General features: G+C 28.9%; 3 protein-coding genes across 3 annotated transcripts; all 3 read left to right on the plus strand.

The window, feature by feature from the left end:
* Nucleotides 1–8143: 8143 nt before the first annotated feature.
* LOC114421751 (mitogen-activated protein kinase kinase kinase 17-like) lies at nt 8144–9492 on the plus strand. Its single transcript, XM_028387819.1, has one exon. It carries the CDS (start codon nt 8253–8255, stop codon nt 9291–9293), a length of 1041 nt encoding a protein of 346 aa, XP_028243620.1. The 5' UTR covers nt 8144–8252; the 3' UTR covers nt 9294–9492.
* Nucleotides 9493–10794: 1302 nt separating this feature from the next.
* LOC114395853 (B3 domain-containing protein At2g31420-like) lies at nt 10795–11729 on the plus strand. Its single transcript, XM_028357752.1, has 2 exons — nt 10795–11033; nt 11126–11729. Exons 1-2 carry the CDS (start codon nt 10795–10797, stop codon nt 11727–11729), a joined length of 843 nt encoding a protein of 280 aa, XP_028213553.1.
* Nucleotides 11730–17822: 6093 nt separating this feature from the next.
* LOC114395950 (B3 domain-containing protein At2g24670-like) lies at nt 17823–18662 on the plus strand. The gene is made up of 2 exons (XM_028357855.1): nt 17823–18061; nt 18149–18662. Exons 1-2 carry the CDS (start codon nt 17823–17825, stop codon nt 18660–18662), a joined length of 753 nt encoding a protein of 250 aa, XP_028213656.1.
* Nucleotides 18663–20929: the final 2267 nt, after the last annotated feature.

Consider the following 20929-nt stretch of genomic DNA (forward strand, 5'->3'; position numbering starts at 1 on the left):
TTTTGATGATTCAATTTGTCTCTAATAAAGAGGATGATTCAATTTTATCCAATAGCAAGCTCGCATCGATCTGTAGATTTTTTATGATTGTTGTTACGGGACCAAGATTTTTAAATATTCTACCAACAACTTTCTCAACATTTATGATTGTTGTTTGACACCACTAGTCTCATAAATGCCACATCTATCCCTCCGTTTAACGTCTCACCCAAAATGGTATGTTTGATTTAAGAAATAAAGAAAATATATAGAAAATGAGATAATTTTATAATTTTTTTGGTAAGAAAATATATATTTTTCAATTATGTCAAAAGTGAAAAAATTAAACAAGATAATATAACATTCTTAATAAACAAATAGGTATATAAAAACAAGGCAAATGATTTTATTCACAACCAGCTTTACTTCATTAATCTAAAACAAATAGTAGATGCAACACACCTTGCCATTTTAGTAATAATAATAAATAAAGTGGAGGTAAAAAGTGTCACTATTCCTTAATGAAAATCTTCATAATCTAATGACATCGGTTTTAATTGGATGAAAAAAAATCTAATTGAAACATTTTTTAAAATCAAAGTTCCTGATTGAAGAACCTATCTTTAAGATCAAATTGAGTATTAAGTCATTAAAAAAATTAAAATACGTTTTTGATCTGTGAAAATAGTGGTGTGCTGGTGCAAAACGGAGCAGGGCTTTTCACAAGTAATATGTTTATTGGCCCAGCCCATTTTGTCTCCTTTTTATTCATTTCTCCGTTGTTCTGATTTTCATTCGGCTTAATTACTATTTTGTTTCTTTAATTTATTTTTTAAGTTGATTTGTCCTCTTATTATTAAAATAATCAATTAAGTCCTTTTAATTTTAGAATTTTCAATTAAGTCTCTAATTTTTTAAAATGGATTTAATTTAGTTCCATTTAAAACCAAATTTGATCTTATTTTATAATTTTTTTTAGTAAATGGAAGAAAACTGAAACCAAATCAAACCTATATTTTTTAAAAAAAAAACAAAAGATCCAATTGAAACTTACAAATAAAAGGACTTAATTGAACTATTTTTACAAACTAAAGGACCTAATTGATTTTTTTTAATAATAAGAGGATCAAATTAAACTTTTTAAAAAAAATCTTTTGATTTTGATGTCGATCCCAGCCTCCCAGGTCCCACTATTGTACAAAAATACAAAACTAACTCAAAAGTAAATGTTGCAATAACAAATTAATAGTTTAATCTTGTTCAGTGTTTAGTGTTGAATTAGTTAAGATGCAATAAAATTAACTATCCAAATTATCATTAATAACTTCATTTTTTCAATAAATCACTGTATTGCCACTTTATTTGCTAGAAGAAAATGGTGGAAAAATAGGGTGGAGGGAGAAGAAATGAATGATAAATAAGAAATGGTGTGTGTTTGACTGAGAGTAAATAGAGTGGAAGAGAAATAAAAAGATGTGAGTCTAATATCTTTTATATTTCTCCCCAAAACTTAGTGAAAATAAAAATATTTGATATTCTGTAAAAAATTAAATAAACATCTTTGATATGGACTTTTTCATGATTAAAAATTGTTAACAATTACTCATTTTAAAAAAATTCTATTTTGTGATGGTTTTTTGTATTTTTTTTAATGATTTTAAATCCCAGAAAAATAGTTTTTTAATCTACATTTTTTTATTATTTATTTTCTCATTCTTATTTCTTCTAAAATTCTCTTAAATCAAATATCCTTTTTCCCACTCCAGCTCCTACTTTCATTCACCTTATTACTTTCTTTCTTATTTCTACTTTCTATATTTTTTTTTTTACCTATTTATATCCTTCCTATCAAACACGCCCATACGTGAATACTCTATCTCTATCAACTACTAAAAGTTATAAAGACGTGATTAAATAAACCACGACTAATGTATTGGATTTTAATTAAAGTATATAGAAGCAGGTATAGATTAAATTATGTACCATCAACTTGTACTAATACCATAAAGTAGTGTATGAAAATTGGAAGCAGTTTGTTTGTCTAAAGAAAAAAAAAATGCATACATTGATTACAAGTCATCTAATGAATATGATCTAACTTACTAGATTATTAAACATCTCATATAAGTTACATTGCTGTATATTCACTTTTACATATTCATAGAATGACATACCATGTGACAATAAGTTCAAAAATTGATAGCTTGAGACCTAATTTCATTTCTTAATTCTTTTCTACATTTTCCTTAAAAAAAATTATTTTCTACATTTTAAAAACCAAAAGGGATCAGCACAGGTTGCACACAAGTGAAAAGACGAATGAGATTATTATTTTATTTATTTGAAAAATATATTATATATTTTAAGAAACTTAAAATTGAAGTAATAAATTATATTGAAAACATTACAATAATCTCTTATTTATTTTCATGAATATTATATAAACATCATAATTGAAAATTAAAAAGGTAAAATATAGTTTTAAAACTTGACTAGTTTTCCATATTATTAATTTGTGTTTAAATAGCGTGAAAAGAAGGGTGGAGTGCTGGTGCAAAATGCAATGGACGTAGGCGGAAAGCGCGAAACACATTGAACTGGGCCCCCAATAAGCAATCTATCCGGTCCATCAAGTCGGAAAGATATGAGATACTGCAGCCGAAAGCAAACTGAATGAAAACTGATTTAGGGCATGTTTGGATTTGCATCTAAATTGTGATAATTAATACATGTTCTGAGACAAATTTAATGGACAACGTAGAAGACACCTCTTCAATCTGTTCGCAGGATGCAGTTTGGAGGCCCACCAACGGATACTCAAGCATAGTCTTAGCATCTATGAAGCACCGACACCGACATGAACACGTGGACACCTGTAATATCCAAAATATAAAACGTAGTACGGGTGTCGTGTCGGTGTTGGACATTGACACGGACGCATGTCGGACACCGGACACGACAAGGGCTGAGGTGTCAATGCTTCATAGCTTAGCATCCTAATAAATGACATTTCGATATGTGATCAAATATTAATTGAATTATAACCTCTTTATAACAAATGTATAAGCCCTATTTTGAACAAAAAGTAATTAATGAAAAATCATATTTGATTAATAATTTATTAAAAAAAAATATTACTGAAAGTCTGAAACAGTGTTAAACTGAATTTGTATGTTCCTGCCTTCTTGTTTGAGTTGCGGCACAATAACCGGATGTCTGATACTTGAGTTGAGGGCGACAAATCAAAAGTCAGAATCAAATTTTATGGCTGCTATGAACTAACTTGGTCCATGGACGCCACTGGTAATAATAACATATGAATAGGAAAGAATAAGATCTAGCAAGGGCGAAGTGACAGGCTTCCCTAATCAAATATGGGAATTGACTTGAAATTCATTGTTTGATTCTCCTACTGTGCACTGAAATGCAACAAGTAAACATCAAATAAGTTAGCATCATCAAATAATGAATTTCATAATCTAGGCGTTAAACATTAAAGCACTAGTTTTTTAGTTTATTTTTATATCGTAAAAAATTAAAATAAAGAAATATTTTTAATATATAAATTACAGTATAATAACTGAAATTTAAAGTGATTGTTTTTAAATATATAAACTATATTTAAAATTTACAGTGAACAAATTTAATTTTGATATATGGTTGTTTTAATTTTACATTATTGACACTTTCTTTTAAGAAATATTTAAATTAATATATATATATATATATATATATATATATATATATATATATATATAAATTAAAAAGAATAGACAGTTAAGAAAAATAAGTATATAACTAATTGTTCCGGTACAGATTATCCCTAGGGTTCAGAGACTTCGCCAAAATCACATATATATGTTGCTGTTCATTTCTAGTGTGTACATTTGATATTTTTGGAGCGATTAGTCCCTAATTATTGTTGCTTTTGAGATCCCCAAAATTGCATCCTAGGTAGTTACATTGATGACGTGAAACATGACTTGGGAATAAAACCAAAGTCTACGCTGACCAAGGTTGGTTAGAGCAATCGGTCTGCCATTACTACGTAGGTCGACAAATGGTTTTATAGGGTTGTTCGACATACGATTGGAAAGGTATATAATCACTTTGTCTCGAGCACAATAGTGCAGTGAGACTAAGTGAATAAGATAGAATGGTCGGCATATAATTGAGATGGTATACTGATAAAGTTAAAGTTACAAAAAAAATATTCTGTGAAATACATATTGAAAAAGAGAAAAGAGAAAATAATAACTGTCCTCTAAAAAAAATGAGAAAAATAAAACTCTTATTCTCTAAATTTAATATCTTAATTTATAGTTTAAAAATAATTTCTCGTACATTTTGAGCCTTATGCCAACTCAGTGGTCTTATTTATATTATTTTCAGGAATAATGATTTTTTTTACTTATATTTATTTATATAACATATTCTATAATATTTCTAGTTTTTTCATTACTGTAAAAATCATTATAAAAATATAAAATGAGAATAACATCTCTTTTATTTCATTTTCTTTTCTTCACATACGCGTATATATATTGTTGATTTTATAAGTCTTATAAAAATACACATAATTTTCTTTTATATTATTTTCCTCTTTTGTTTTCTGTTTTCTCTTCACTTTATTTATTACATCTATTACTTTCTTTCCTTACCTTTCCTTTTCTTTTTTTATTAACTGTCTCTTCCTTTTATTTTAATATATTTCTAAATAATGTATACGTTTATATTTTTCCTAGATTTTTTTATACAAATATTTTTGCCATGTGACTTATAATTTTTAACGCTTTAAAAGGAAAGTACTAATAATTTTCAGTCTATATTCACGTCAAACCGAAAGTTGAATATTAAGCTAGGTCCTGGTCGCGCGTGCACCGTCGGCTCCAAACTTAAATAATGTAGTTGTTCAGTTCAGTTCAGTTCAGTTCTCTGTATCTGACCGATCGACCTCACGTTGCGGTGCCATTCAGTCTTCTCTTCATGCATTTAATCAAGTGTGAAGTGTGAACATGGAACAATGACCTAGATTTTTCCTACCTCCCTCATGCATGCACTCACCCCATCCTGCATAATAATCATGTCATCTGGAATATACCCATATTTCTATTAGTCGTGAGCCGTGACCACGTAAAACATAATTTATCAACTGTAGTTGTAATAATATATATCTAAGCTATTTAATTGTGGAGTTGATTGCTATGTTGACAATGTATAACAAGTCAAATTATTTTAAGAACCAAAAGGTACGTACATACGACTAATCTTTTGTTTGAAAAATACACAGAATAGAAATAAAGGATAAATAAAGAAGAAAATTATATTGCTTATATGGATGAAAATGGGTAGAAAAAAGTAAAAATAAAATAAAAAAATCTCTAGTTATTTCGACAAGTAAAAAAAGACCGTGAAAAGAAACAGTTAAATTATATAATAATACTTTTATATTAAAAATGTAGATTTAATATTATTTTGTTAGTATATATAAAAATATTTATTTTAAAAAAAGTTAAGCCAAAAATAAAAATAAGAGTAGATTGTTTCGTTAATATTTACCCAAGGGGTAAAAATATTTCTATATTATCTCTTCCTTGTTTCCTTTCATTTATTTACACTCAATTATACAAAGGATAAATGAGGTATCTATATATATCATCAATGAAAAAAAATCTTATAAAATATATTAGTAGAATTTCTGAAGAATTTCTAAATTTAAATTTATACATGTATATGACCAATTATTTAGTTTAAGGGATAATTATTATATTGGATATATAGGTATTCAGTTAGGTAAATCGAATACTTATACAACCCATTACATCCTCAAGAATAATACGTTCTAACAATTATATCGATATTTTTGAACACATTTTTTTCATCGGAAGGAGACAGGTACCACGAGCAGTAATGAATCCATGTTAAGTTGCGGAGGCAATTAATGGACATGTATAAATTTGTAATGCATGTTAATAATATATTATATTGTCGATCATAAGTATCAATTCGGGGAAAAGGTTTGCTAGTATATATAAGAAGAAGAAAACTCCTTATTTTTCTTCCCAAATAAACAATATATGAAAAATAATATTTATTTTTCTACTTCGTTTAAAATCAATCAAAATTAAATGCAAGACAATTTAGTCTACTGTCAAGTACTGAGTGGCATTTGCTCGAAAACAAATTTCTTCAGTAAGCGGTGTCGAAAAGTTGGCTTGTCACGAATGTGTTTTTTGTGTGGATTGCTCGCGACACGCAGAAAACACTTATTTTCTGTCTTCTTTCATTTGGCTTTGCACTCTCTTTCGGAATAAAGATACAAGAACAAAATAATAAAATAAAAAACATGCTGTATAATTAAATAAAACAGTCATTTATCTATATGAATTAAATAAATAATAAAAGACATGAAAATATCAAAACTAATTTGAAGAAAATCTAAACTTTTGTTATAAAAAGTTAAGACCCCTTGTCTCCATTTCATGCGTGTGAGGTGGAGGGGTGTTAAATTTTTTAAGTGAGATATTAATAAAGAAATATATTTTATAATAATAATTAATATTTTTTAAAGATAGTTACAACCTATTAAGGACTGTGATTTTTTATGTTTATATTAAAATTATTTTTAACTTCATAATACATTCTTCAATATTATTTTTCTTATTTATGACAGATATGTAAAGTATTTGAGAATTATGTATATAAAAAAATAAAGTGAAGATAAAAGGTATAGTTAAAACAATAATAGTTGACATCATTTTAAACTCTTAAAATAATAAATAAATACTTTTTTTTCTAAAAGTAAAAAAATAGGAACGCATGATAAATATTTTGAAACAAACCAGAATTATTTTAATTAATGTATTTCAACATTAAATTAAGTTAAGTCATAAGATTATATAAGTAAAATATAATTTTTTTGGATGGAATAAACTCAGAGTATACTTTTATGTTCAAACAATATTACATATAGTTTATATAGTTTTCGTCTGAGTGCAGAGAAAAATAAATAAATAAGAAAATGAAATATGAAAATAAAGAGAAAAGTAGTTTTTTTTGTTAGAATGGAAAAAGTCTATTTTAAACGTAGTAAAAATTTGCTTCACCAAATTCTTAGGTATAGCATTTCAACTGAAAAAGAATGCTTGCTCCAAGAAGTTTCCTCCACTGTGCTGGTTTTGTCCATGCCATAGAAGAGAACAAGTAATTGTTTTGATAAGCAGAAGAGTACAAGTAATTCATAGGTTGGGTACCAATGTACTATGAACTTCCACCATATTTACCACGAGGCAATAGATGTGCTGACCACTTAGCAAAAAGTACAATATTTATCGAATTATTTATATCCTACTTATTATTCTTTAAAACTTAAGATAAAAAATAAGTACAATATTTTAAAATAAGGTAATTGAAAAAGATAAAAATAAAATATTTGATAAAAAAAAGATATAAACAAAAAGTTATCATATAAAAAATTGTATATCTTATCTAATATTTGCTAACTTTATCGAATTATTTATCCGACTTATTATCCTTACAAATTTAAGATAAAAAAAAGTACAATATTTTAAAGATAGCTGAGAAAATATAAAATAGATTTGATAAAAAACATAAATAAAAAAAATCATACCAAAAACTTGATATCTTATCTAATATTTGATAAGGTTATTAAATAATTTATCCAACTTATTATTCTTAAAAAAATTAAGATAAAAATAATTACAAATTTTTAAAATAAGATAATTGAAAAAGATAAAAAATAAAAGAATTGATAAAAAAAGATATAAATAAAAAGTAATCATATAAAAACTGTATATCTTATCTAATACTATTCTTAAAATTTTAATATAAAAGATAAGTACAATATTTAAAAATATATATATATATATAAATAAATAACATTGCCGAAAATATTATTAAAAAAAAAAGAGTCTTTTATATCATTGGTATGACCTTTCAAAGCGCAGTGAAATTGATAAGTTAGTTAGGATGATATATCTGTAAATTTTTGTATATAAAATCCCGTTGAGATTGAGAACTTTCCCATCCCAATAAGAAAACAAAGTAATAAAGACGTTGAGGGGCATAGAGGAAAAAGGGTCCTTCGCGGAAAATATCCTTAATTATCACGTGCTTCAAATATTCCTTGCCGCCAAATTCAGTTCGGCGCCCACGCTTATAGCTAGTACTTGAATTAAACACACACACCCTTTCCTTCTTTTGTTTTCTTTCTCCTCCAAAACAGAGAACACACACATACACTGTTCATAACCATGATTTGGGTTCGCGGAGACTCTCTCGGCACTGGCAGCTTCGCCACTGTCAACATAGCCATACCCACAAATACTTCCATTCATTTTCCTTCTCCCACCGCCGTCAAATCCTCCGATGTTCTCTCCTCGTCTATGCTGAAAAACGAGAAGGAGATACTCGATTGCCTTGGAGCTTCCCCTTATGTCATCAAATGTTTCGGCCATGATCACACTATTGAAAACGGAGAAGAGTATTACAACATTTTCCTCGAATACGCCGCCGGTGGTTCTCTCGCCGATCAGGTCAAAAGACACGGCGGGAGGCTTCCGGAGTCTTACGTTCGGAGGTGTACGAGGTCGATCGTCGAAGGTCTAAAACATATTCACGACAACGGTTATGTTCACTGCGATGTGAAGCTTCAAAACATTCTCGTTTTTGAGAATGGGGATGTTAAGATCGCCGATTTTGGGCTCGCGAAGGAGAAAGGGGAGAAACAGGGGACGTTTGAGTGCAGGGGGACGCCGTTGTTTATGTCGCCGGAATCTGTGAACGACAATGAGTACGAGTCGCCGGCGGATATTTGGGCTTTGGGCTGCGCAGTCGTGGAGATGCTGACCGGAAAACCCGCGTGGGATGTTCGCGGATCGAATATATGGTCGTTGTTGATTCGAATTGGGGTGGGAGAAGAATTGCCCAAGATTCCAGAAGAGTTATCAGAAGAGGGAAAAGATTTTCTTTTGAAATGTTTCGTTAAGGATCCAATGAAGAGGTGGAGCGCTGAGATGCTTTTGCATCACCCTTTCGTTAACAATGAAACGGTTTCTTTTCACAAAGTTAATGAGCCGTTGCCGTTACCGTCTCCGTCACCGAGGACACACTTTGATTTAACTCACTGGGCTTCCACCGTAACGACGTGGCTTCCGTCTTCCCCTGATTCTGATGAGTGGCGTATGGCGGAATTCGGGTCCTCGTGTTCGCCGGAGAATCGGTTTCGGCGGCTGCTCACCGATCAGACGCCGGCGAATTGGTCAGAATCGGATGGCTGGACAAGCGTTAGGTGAAGTAGTTGGAAGTGCAGCGTTGATTGTTCCATTCCATGGTCATCAGATCGTACGGGCCACAGTCGATCACGTTCGTTGATGCTCTGTATTTCATCATTAGCTGTGAATTAAGTAGGCATAGGAGGATTACTTGCCGCCACCTTTGGCCAAGTGTACAGATATTCATTTTGTTGATATCACAATTTTGTTTTGCTTTCAATGGTTTTTCTATTTTATTTCTTTTTTCTTTACTTTCTATGGTTTTCTATTTTGTTTCTTTTTTTTCCTTCGGTCGGTATCCCCTTGCAAGATATGGTTGTGAGGTTTTAACAAAAAAACCCAAGTTACAACCAAAGAAGAGATGTACCTTTTTAAGTTCTAGAAAAATAAATGATAATGCTTATAAGTTGGATTCGTTGAAAAATATATGATAATATAAGTATTACAATTAATGTGACTCTTGTAAGATCAATGTGAACTAAGAATTGTACCTAATTGAATCACTCTCCTATAATATTAAAATATATTATTATTATTAAGTCTTTTAATTATTAGATTAATTATTGAGTATTAAATCTACATTAAGATTATTAATAGAGTATAAATATATTATTTAAACATTTTGTTAGCATATTTTTAAGATTAATTAAACTCTCTACTCCATTGAAACTGATAGTATTAGTTTTACAGAAAGATTGTGATTAGGGTTAAATTTCTTTTCTTGTTTCCAAGATAATCTAAGTTATCTCTTATTATAAACCTCCTTGCATGTAAACCTTTTTTTCTTTTATTCAAACCTCATAGTAGACCTGCAACCCTGATTAGTGAGTAATAAATTAATTAAATGCTAGAATATATGAGTCATAAAATTAATTTTTAAGAAACTATTCAAGAAATTTTAATAATTTTTTAAAAAATATTCTGTCAAAAAATCATTTTATCCTATTTTTTTATCCATAAAGTGTTCATTAAATAGTCCATTTGATTTGAAGATAAGATAAGATAAATCGTTATTGATTAATTATAAGATCAATTGGATCTGATCTAAGTATTTATTCTAAAAGAAGATTTAAATTGGATTTTACGTAGATGAACTAGATAAATGGATTTTTCACGGTTTCAGTTTCATCAATCATACCGAAGACCTACACGACGTACACATTACAGATAAAGCGATCGATTTTTTTTTTAAAGTTACAAAAAAAGATATCAGAATTAAGTTGAAGTAAATATTAGAATCTAAAACTATCTATCGCTAAATAAATTATTGTCAAGTCAAATTTATGTGATTGATATTTTGAAACAGTTTTATCTTTGTATAATAATCTTTTTTTATAGAAGATTTATCTCTCATACGCAAACCAAATTATTTTAAAGTTATTTTTAGCGGGAAAATTTTCTTCTCTTTAAAACCCTCACCACTCTTCCCAACTTTTACCGCAAAAAATTTGTTCAATCGTCTCACAGCGATTTCCTCTTTCATTTGTGTTTTCAACTCTTAAGCTTTATTCCTTTGACCACCATGAGGGACTTGAAAACTTTAAAGGAATTGGTGGCAAGCGTTACAGATTGGAAGTCGCTTGAGAAGATGTCTTGCAAACCCTTTAAGCCTTCCATTTTGCATTTGGCAATATCACAAGATGCGCCCCACTTATATAGCGAAGAACAGTTGATTCAATTAAAGAATTTCAGCAAACTACTCTCGAGGGCTGAATCGAAGCCAAATACTAACAAGACTGACAAGAGGGTGGCCAAAAAAAGGTGGGTGGGGCCTGGGCTCCCATTTATGTCATTTAATTAAATGTTATTCTTGATGTATTAAATATATGATTCTCTTGTGTATGTACTTTCAGACAAATTGAGGAGAGACCTAAAGAGGAAAGAATCATGCCCGCAATGATTAAAAAACCAAGAAAAATAATCTTGGTACAGAACGAACCATCACCAGATTTGTCCAGAAGGATAGTCTTGGGACATAGTGGAACATCATCAGATTTGCCAAGAAGGATAATCTTGGAACATAGCGGACCATCACCAGATTTGCCTGTACAATTCAAGAATCGAGTCACTGAGTTGAGTGGTCATGATCTTAAATATTTGATGCACAAGAGACTCTTCTGTTCAGATGTGAGGCCGAACAACAATCGTCTCTCGATGCCCATGAATGAGATTATGTGTGAATTTCTCACACAAGAAGAGATTGAAAAATTGGATGAAAGAGATGGAAGCAATGGAAAAGGACGGCTGGTTGGTCTCGAAGTGACTGTGTTAGACCCATGTCTGAGAGAATTTAGTTTAGCATTGAAGAAGTGGAGCATGCAAAGGACTGACACCTATAACCTCGTAACAAATTGGAATAGGATCGTATTTATCAATGAGTTCGAAGAAGGCCACGAGCTCCAAATTTGGTCTTTTAGGGTTGATAACAAGCTATATCTTCTACTAAACAAACTGTGAATTTCATTAAATTTGTTTATATTTTTAGTTTTTCTTTACATTGCTTAGGGTTTGTAGGAAGTCTTAGATTCAACCGCAGTTGCTTATATATATATATATATATATATATATATATATATAGTTTTCTGGTTAATAAAAAGGCATGTTGAATAATTTAACCATGTGTTGGTTCATACCTTCCCGCCAACCCTTTCTTCAGTAATTGAATTATCATTATCAAGATGGCATTCATTGATCACGTACACCTGCTTCGTTGAAGGCAATGTGAAGCCTCTGAACATTCTCGTTTCAGTGGACTGGACCATGGTGGAGATTGTTGGCGATTATTAGATTAATTTAGATAATTAATTAGTAAAGGAAATATTTGACAGAGGATGATATTGTGGGTGTTCGGGTCTGCTTATAATGATCAATATATGTAAATGTCAGAGATGTTTTCGGAAGCAAACAGAGGGAAGCAACAAGTTTATCAAGTAAATTATAATACGTGTGTGGCAAATTTTTCAGATGTTATGTGTTACTGTTAGCTTCTCCTTGGATGTATTAGTTTTACTTTTATCAGATGTTCACACGTGCGCAGAAGGAAGCTGGTTAGGAACCAAATTGGAATTATATATGTGCAGCTGTGGTGATGCCAATTTTCAAGTGTACAGGTCTCTAATTTTTGTGTGGGCTTGGTGCTGTTAAAAAGTAAAGTTGGAGAGTGATTATATGAAGGCTTGGTGGTGGGTTACTACTTACTAGTGCCTCTTATTTCCTTCATATGGTTTAAGGGGTTAGGCGTTTTTTTGTTTATATCCTGCAGAGGGAGCCATGTTTGTTGCTCTCTGCTATATGTATTCTTGTTTTACATTTATGAGCTGTGATGCATAAACACATTTATGATTATTATGGCTTAATTTACTTTCTAAAGTGAGTTGGTGATCATTCCTATTTATTAGTAAGTCATATTTTTTTTTTCCTAAAACAAAAAGAATGATAGTTTTTTTTATGTAAAAATAAGAATGATATATTTTTTTTGGTTAAAGAGAAAGTAAAAAAAGAAACTTCTAAATATAAAAAATTGCTTTTGTTCTATTTTTCTTTAATTTAATTTCAAACTATTTCCTTATTCTTTAATTATTTTCCATCCACCCAACTAATTAACTTAGATTTCCATTTCATCCGCTCACATATATTGCAAGGTAAAATAAATTGGACCATATTTATTTTTAGCCTAATTGCAATCTTATCAGGAACATAGGCAAATGGAAATAAATATTATGAGTCATTGTACAAATTAACATATATCTAATTTTTAATCAAATACTAATCATGTATTTTCCAAAAGGATTTGATAACATATAATAGAAATTTATTCACACAAAAGATAAATTTAACTTAAAAAAATCTATTACAAAGATCATTTGATGTGTCGTGTTGTTTTGTGATTTCAATAACATTTTCATAAAAATTATCTTTAAAATTTCTTGTATTTATGAAAATATCATAGTTTTAAAGACGTGTTAGCTCTTTGGCAAGTATACTAAATCGCTCGTAGTAATAATCTCTCGGTCAGTGTTGTACCACAGAGATTTTGTTGCACTTATGTGAAGTACTTTTCAGTTTGCAAAGTGTAAATTTAGTGTCTAAAATTAAATGCAATTTAAATCTAGTAAGGGATAAGAAATTTAAAATAAAAGATAAAGAAAGATAATAGATAAGATAAAAGATTTAAAGAAAAGATTAAAGGATAAAGTAATTTAAATCTAAGCAGCTACTTCTAAATTAAAGGAAACTAAAGCAATAATAAAGAATAAAGTTTATAAAATATTACTAAATCTAATAAGCTTAAATACCTACTCCTACACAGGGGATAACTACTCCTAATAAAACCTAACAGTAAAATAAGAAATAACTACTTATAAGAAAACCCAACAATAAGGAATAACTACTTCTAAGAAAACCCAACAATATAATAAGAAACTTCAAACAATAAAATAGGGAATAAAATCTATATAATAAAATTGTTAAAACATAACAAGTCTAATCAACCTAGATATATGGATTTAGAATTTGTCTGTTATCAATATCAGTGAACTAATTCTGCCCCACATCTATCCATCTACTTGCCCCTGATGCCTCACGATGACAAGCCTACCTTAATTACCTATCTTCCAAATGCCCTTTGCGAAGACTCAATAACTAAGATGCATTAAGATTAAATTCTAGATGTTCGCTAAAGCATGGACATCGGGTTAATGCTAACCCTATGATTTCTTTCTTTTATTGTTCTATTAAGCGTTACCCTCTCCCGAGTGGACTAACCCCTAAAACAGATTCACGCATTCATTCCTTACCCCCTAATTAGGCTTTATCCTCTTCCGAGTGGACTAAAGACTAACAGAAAATAAAGACTGAGATGCAGAATAAATAAGAAAGAAAAATAGATAAAAGAACCTGGAATGAAAACCCTCTAATGATAACCCGATAATTTCTTCCTTTTATTGTTCTATTAAGCGTTACCCTTTCCCGAGTGGACTAACCCTTAAAACGGATTTAAGTATTCATTCCTTACCCCTAATTAGGCTTTACCCTCTCCCGAGTGGACTAAACCCTAACAGAAAATAAGGTCCAAAATACAGGATAAATAAGAAAGAACGGTAAATAAAAGAACCTGGAAGGAAATCCTCTTTTTATTGATAACTCTTGAAATACTCTATACATCATTGGTTTTTTAGGCCTGCCAGACCCTAGTTAGGGATTTAGTCACTCATAGTCATGAGGGCTTTACAATAAAAAGGGGAGTGAAAGAAAGGTAATAAGAATATAAGAAAAGGGAAGGAAAAGGAGAGAACTGAGGGCAGAAGTCTGAAAACTGAGCTCTGAGAAAGTGTCATCGTTTTCCTAAGCTGACCCTTTTATTTATAGATACAAAATTGGGTTTTGGGCCTTCGTAGTCTCGCTGGACGCGAAGCCTCGCGCTCAGCGCCACCTCGTGATCAACGAGTGTCGTGTGCTTAGCGCCTTGCCCTCTTGCGCGCTAGACGCGTCCTGTGCTTAGCGCCTTACTGGACTTGTGCTTCTTCTGATTTTCTTCTTTTTTTCTTCTTCTTTATTTCGGCTCCTTTTTGCTTGTTATACCTTCCTTTTTTCACATCTGCAATCAAAATTTGAAATTAATTAAATCTTTCCAAATTAAAGCATAAATAACTGCTAAATAATTAATTATAAGTTAATTTCAGATCGATTTTCCACTATTAATTCACTATTATTTAGCAGTTATCAAGACGACAATAGTGTTAAAAGAACCGTGGTTAAACTTGTGTAATAAAAATCAGTTTTTTTAATAATGTTAATAAATAACTTTAAGTTTCCAAATAAATTATAATAAAATCAATATAAAGAAAGACTAATAAGACTTTTTGATTGCAAGTGCAATAATTTATAACCTTCAAAATAGAATAAAAGATTATAATAACAGACTTTATTAAAAATATAAATAAAATAAATGATACTCAAATACATTTTTTAAATTGAAAAAAATATATTATCTTTACAATAAAATCTATTAAACAGGAAATAGAAAATCTATTTTAAAAAATGTCATTATCATTACGAAAAATTCTAAAAATATATTTAATTATTCTATATTTTAATAAAAATTAACATTTAAATATAATTATTTCTAGAATTAAATTTTAAAATATAATTAAGTAAATTTTAAAATATAATTTATATTAAAAATAAAATTAAGAATAAACATCAATTTTGATCCTTTCATCCATTAACTATTAGTTAATTATCCAAAATAAAAATGATTCTCAATATGAGTTGAACTCATGATCTCTTATATTTAAATATAAGGTAATATATCAATAACATAATTAATTTTTTTAGTTAAATTTATAAATAATATTTTATGTTTATCATTAATAAAGAGTTTTTTTATTTTGAATTATACAAATTTATAAATTAAAAAATATTTAATATATAATTATTTTATTCTATTTCATTTTACATATTTTTTATTTTGAATAATTTACATATTTTCATTTTTATTTTACCAATTTATAATTAAATTTTATAAATTAATATATAAATTATTTTTGTAAACTTATTTTAATATACAGATTACTTTTACTCTAATTATATAAATCAATATAATTGCATAAATTAATATGTAATTTATACAAATAAATAAATTTGTTTTAATTTTTAAATTATTTATATTCCAATTATATAAATTAATAAAATTGGAATATTTAAATTTTTCGGACTATTTTCCTGTTAACTATAAAAATTTATTTAGTAAATAATTTTTTCAATACCAATTATATAAATCAAGAAAATTAAATAAATTAATATGTAAATTATTTTATGTAATTTATAAAAATTATGTGCATATAAATAATAAGAAACTTATTTTAATTATAAAAAATAATAATTTTTTAGATTATTTAAATATTATTTTTAATTTAGATAATATGTATAAATTACATAAAATAATTTTAAATTTATATATATTTTACATTAGAATAAATTTTTATAACTCTTTACTAATGATATATGTAAAATAGTATTTACAAAACTAATGAAATAAAACATGTTTCTTTAACTATTTGTTAGTTTATTTTTAAATAAAAGATGATGAGTTCAAGTCTTATTGAAACTAAAACTAGCATTCAATTAAGGATCAAAGTTGCGAATTCAAAATTATAAAGGCACAAATTTTACAACTTAACCTTATTTTTATATCTTGTAATATTTCAGTTATAACATTTGTCGATATATTAGTTTAATTAAGTAGAGTTTTTTTAGACATTAACTTTTAATTCTCAGTTTCTTATATTTTAATATCATTATATTCTTTAAAATTTTTATTAAATATAATTATACTTCTATAATAAATTTGTGACACTAAAATGTGCAAGTTAGCTTTCCTAGTCAGCCTAGCCTAACACCAGGGTGCAGACGCATCTCCCTCAGCCGTCAAACTATTGAACTTATACGTTATTAACAAATATCTATATATTTAAATCTTAATGATAATACTATTATTTCTTTATCAAGTTGTCGTACCTAGTTATCTACAATAAATTAATTACTTATAAGCAATAGATTATCTATAATTCATTGGATTATCTATACATGATGAATTATCTACAAACTATAAATTATCTATTAAATTTATCTACAAACTGAATTATTTACGGGCTATTGTTTAAAAGTTAAGAATTATCTAAAAGTGTTGTTAGACCATCGTAATAACTCCTACAATCAAAAATCCAAAGCTCCTATCCCACGTTATGAGTATCAGGTACTATCTCACTATTTTTATTCTATTATCAATTCATTCCATACTTACTTGAACACCAGAATCTTTTATTTTGTAGGTTATATCATATCATACTTCCTTAATAGAGTGAGTGTACCTTTTGGTGGGTGAAATCTTGGAACTCATCTAAACTACGTCTCCTCTGATTTGGGTAATTACAATTAGTATATAAGTCATAAAATTAATCTTTAAGAAACTATTCTAGAGCTTCTAATAATAAAACAAATATATGAAAAATATTTTATATTAATTTTGATTCATAAAGTGTTAATTAATCTATTCCATATGACGATATTATTCTTTTAATATATATATATATATATATATATATATATATATATATATATATATTAAATAAACGAGATAATCAAATTTTCATGGTTTCACCACTCATAACGAAGACCTATACGCTACAAATAAAGAAATCATTTTTTAAAAGTTAAAAAAATCACAATTAAATTGAAAAATTATTTGAATCCAAAACTAATTTTAATTAAATAAATTATTGTCAAATTTATGATTGATATTTTCAAACAGCTTTATCTTTTTATAATAATTTTTTTGATATGTAGGAGATTTATCAAGATAAGTAAATCAAATTATTCTAAAAATCATATGGAATTTTCTTATCATTAATTTTATTGCGAAAATTATCTTCTTTAAAACCCTTGCCGTCTACGCTTCTTCCGCAAATTAAAAATCTGTTCAATCATCTCACAATTATTTCCTCTTTCTTTCGTATTTTCAACTCTTAAGCTTTATTTTTTTATACCACCATGAGGAGCTTGGAAACTTTAAAGGAATTGGTTGCAACTATTACAGATTGGAAGTCGCTTAAGAAGATGGTTTGCAAACCCTTTAAGCCTTGCATTTTGCATTTGGCAATATCACAACATGTGACCCAGTTGTATAGCGAAGAAGAGTTGGTTCAATTAAATAATTTCAGAAAACTACATTCAAGTGTTGAATCGAAGTCAAAGACAAAAAACACTGATCAGAGGGTGACCGGAAAAAGGTGCTTATTAAATTGTAACTCAATTTGTGTAGTTTATATGTTATTCTGTATGTATTAAATACATGACTCTTGTGTATGTACATGCAGACAAATCGAAGGGATGCCCAAAGAGGAAAGACCCATGCCAGCAGTGATTAAAAAACCAAAAAAGATAATCTTGATGCAGAACAACCAAACACCAGATTTGCCTGCAGAAATCAAGAACCGAGTCACTGAGTTGAATGGTCATGATATTAAATTTCTCATGCACAAGAAACTCTTCTGTTCAGATGTGAAACCAAATAGCAATCGTTTGTCAATGCCAATAAATGAAATTATGTGTGAATTCCTGACAGAAGCTGAGATTGCAAAATTGGATGAAAGAGATGACACTAATGGAAAAGGACGACTTGTTGGTGTGGAAGTAACTGTGTTGGACCCATGTATGAGAGAATTTATTTTACCATTGAAGAAGTGGAGCATGCAAAGGACTGACACCTATAACTTGGTAAAAAATTGGAATAGTATGGTATCTGCTAATAAGTTTGAAGAAGATCAAGAACTTCAAATTTGGTCTTTTAGGGTTGATAACAAGCTATATCTTCTATTAAATAAACTGTGAAGGTTAGATTATGGCATTGAATGTTGAGGGAATTTCATTGAGAAATTTCTTGTTTTAGTTTTTCTTTACATATCTGCGGTGCCTAGGGTTTGTAGGGAAGTCTTAGATTCAAACACAGTTGTTGGTATAGTAAACTCAAAAAATTATCTTTAATTAGTTTTCTCGTTAAAAAAATTGCAAGCCGAATAATTTAAGCATGTGTTGGTTCAGGTTATAATATGTGAATTTAGTAGGAATAGGATTTTTTAAAAGGCAAATTAGGGCAGAATTGCTGCACAAGGAGTGCTAGCAATAAAAGAGTAGGATATAGTGATTAAATTATACGCGTTGGTGATTTGCCGCGAAAGAAGTTTTAATTAATAGGATTCGGTTTAGAAAGAGCAGTGAAATTAATGGATTGATAAGTCAGTTAGTATTTTATATTTATATATCTCCGCTTTTTGTGTTTACGATCAAACTCCGATGAAAATGGCGAAAAGACGACGAGGACAGGTGTACGCTAAAATAGCGCAATCACGAGGAAACCCACCGTCGCAGTGTACGCTTTCTTCAGTAATTGAATTACTATTATCACAGTCACCGGCTTCTTTCACTGCACTCTCTAAACATTTTCGTTTCCGGCAATGGCAAAATTAAGATCGTCGACTTCAAGATCCCGAAGAAGAAAGGGAAACAATGCAACACTACGTACAAGTACATAAGCAGGGTAACGCCATAGTTTAGGTCGCCGAAATCGGTCAACTATAAGGAAAATGGGTGTTATATAAATCAAACTGTAAAATATATGTTTAATTTAATTCACCATTCACTATTTTTCTTTCTTTCTTAGTTTAGTTCACTTTTTTTTTTTCCGTATGAGACTTGAGTTTATTAGAGTTGCTAAAGCGAGTCAAAGTAAGGGATCTGATTGTAAACTACTAGATGAATCTGTCAACTCATAAAAGGGATTTAAAGTAATTAAGAAGATGTGATTGATTCAGTACACTGACTCTTATACTTTGTAGCTTAATAATCTGTCCTTCCCTAACTAGGAAAATTTTTAACTTCTCCAGCTCAATTTAATCCAAATATTATTTCGTGAGTATTTTCACACTTAACCTATTAGCAACCTTACCAAAAACTCTCATAATTGTCTCATTTATACTTACAATATATTCCAAAAGCATTTGTCTCCTAACTATACTTCTAGTTAAGTGTTTGTGACTAATTTTTTTACAACGGTAATTAAACTAAAAGATCCAATAAAAAATAAATACATGTTTATATATAAAAATATATTTTCTATTGTATGTTTTTAGATTCTTTAAAAAATATAATTATATTTTTTTTTTTATGAAATTTGATGTTTATATATTTATTGCATCAACTTTAGTTTTATAATTGATCCATCCTGACTCCGTCCATGATGTCAGCTTAATTATTATTTGTTAATCACCTAGCTTGTTGAAAGGTTCGTTAATTTTTGCCAATTTATTTTCAACGCGAACCATTCTTTTTATCATTTCATGTACCTTTCTCTTCTACTTTCTATTATATTATCATACAGAAATAGGACTCAAATTTTGGTGGTGACCATGACATTCCCTCAATTATCATTACAAACTTTGGCATTCCCACACAAGAGTGTCAAATGACTAAAAACACCATCGATACAAATATAACATTATTTTTATATTATTTTTCACGCTATTTTATTTTCAATGATTTTTTTTATATTCACAACCAATCTCGTACCAAAATCGCCGGAAATTAACAAGGCAGGATGAATATGCTATGAATTACATTTCCAATCCAAAATTCACCGGAATGTAATAATTTATATTCCATACTCGATCTAAGAGAATTGCAATTTTTCCCTTTAATACAAACAAATGTGTATTTTAATTTGTATTTACGTTTACTGGTATATAGTCTGGTGAATTAGAACTTCCTGGCAGTCCATACCAATTTGTGTTAGCATTAAATATTTTCTCATAACAATTTTGCATTAAATATTTAATGATAATTTATGTTTACTGGTAGTTTGGTGTTAAGCATTAAATATTTTCTCATAACAGTTTTGCATCCTTTTTTTCATAACTTGACTCTTGATTTTATATAAATTCCGGTAATCTAATTCAATTTATCAAAACCTTTGACATTCACTTGATGAAACATGTGTCGTCTAAGTCGAAAGTATATGATAAATTGAAATTAAAAGGCTAAGCTGAGGTATATTCTCTCTCTCTCTTTAAATTTTTTATTAACGTGAAAGGGAGGGCATCATG

Source organism: Glycine soja, chromosome 1, assembly GCF_004193775.1.
Source record: "Glycine soja cultivar W05 chromosome 1, ASM419377v2, whole genome shotgun sequence".
Taxonomy (NCBI): Eukaryota; Viridiplantae; Streptophyta; class Magnoliopsida; order Fabales; family Fabaceae; genus Glycine; species Glycine soja.

Excerpts from the sequence above, each read along its gene's own strand:
- LOC114421751 (XM_028387819.1), top strand. The coding sequence starts at position 8,253 with ATGATTTGGGTTCGCGGAGACTCTCTCGGCACTGGCAGCTTCGCCACT.
- LOC114395853 (XM_028357752.1), top strand. The coding sequence starts at position 10,795 with ATGAGGGACTTGAAAACTTTAAAGGAATTGGTGGCAAGCGTTACAGAT. Across the intron at positions 11,034-11,125 it reads AAGAGGGTGGCCAAAAAAAG|ACAAATTGAGGAGAGACCTA; the intron begins GTGGGTGGGGCC and ends ATGTACTTTCAG.
- LOC114395950 (XM_028357855.1), top strand. The coding sequence starts at position 17,823 with ATGAGGAGCTTGGAAACTTTAAAGGAATTGGTTGCAACTATTACAGAT. Across the intron at positions 18,062-18,148 it reads CAGAGGGTGACCGGAAAAAG|ACAAATCGAAGGGATGCCCA; the intron begins GTGCTTATTAAA and ends ATGTACATGCAG.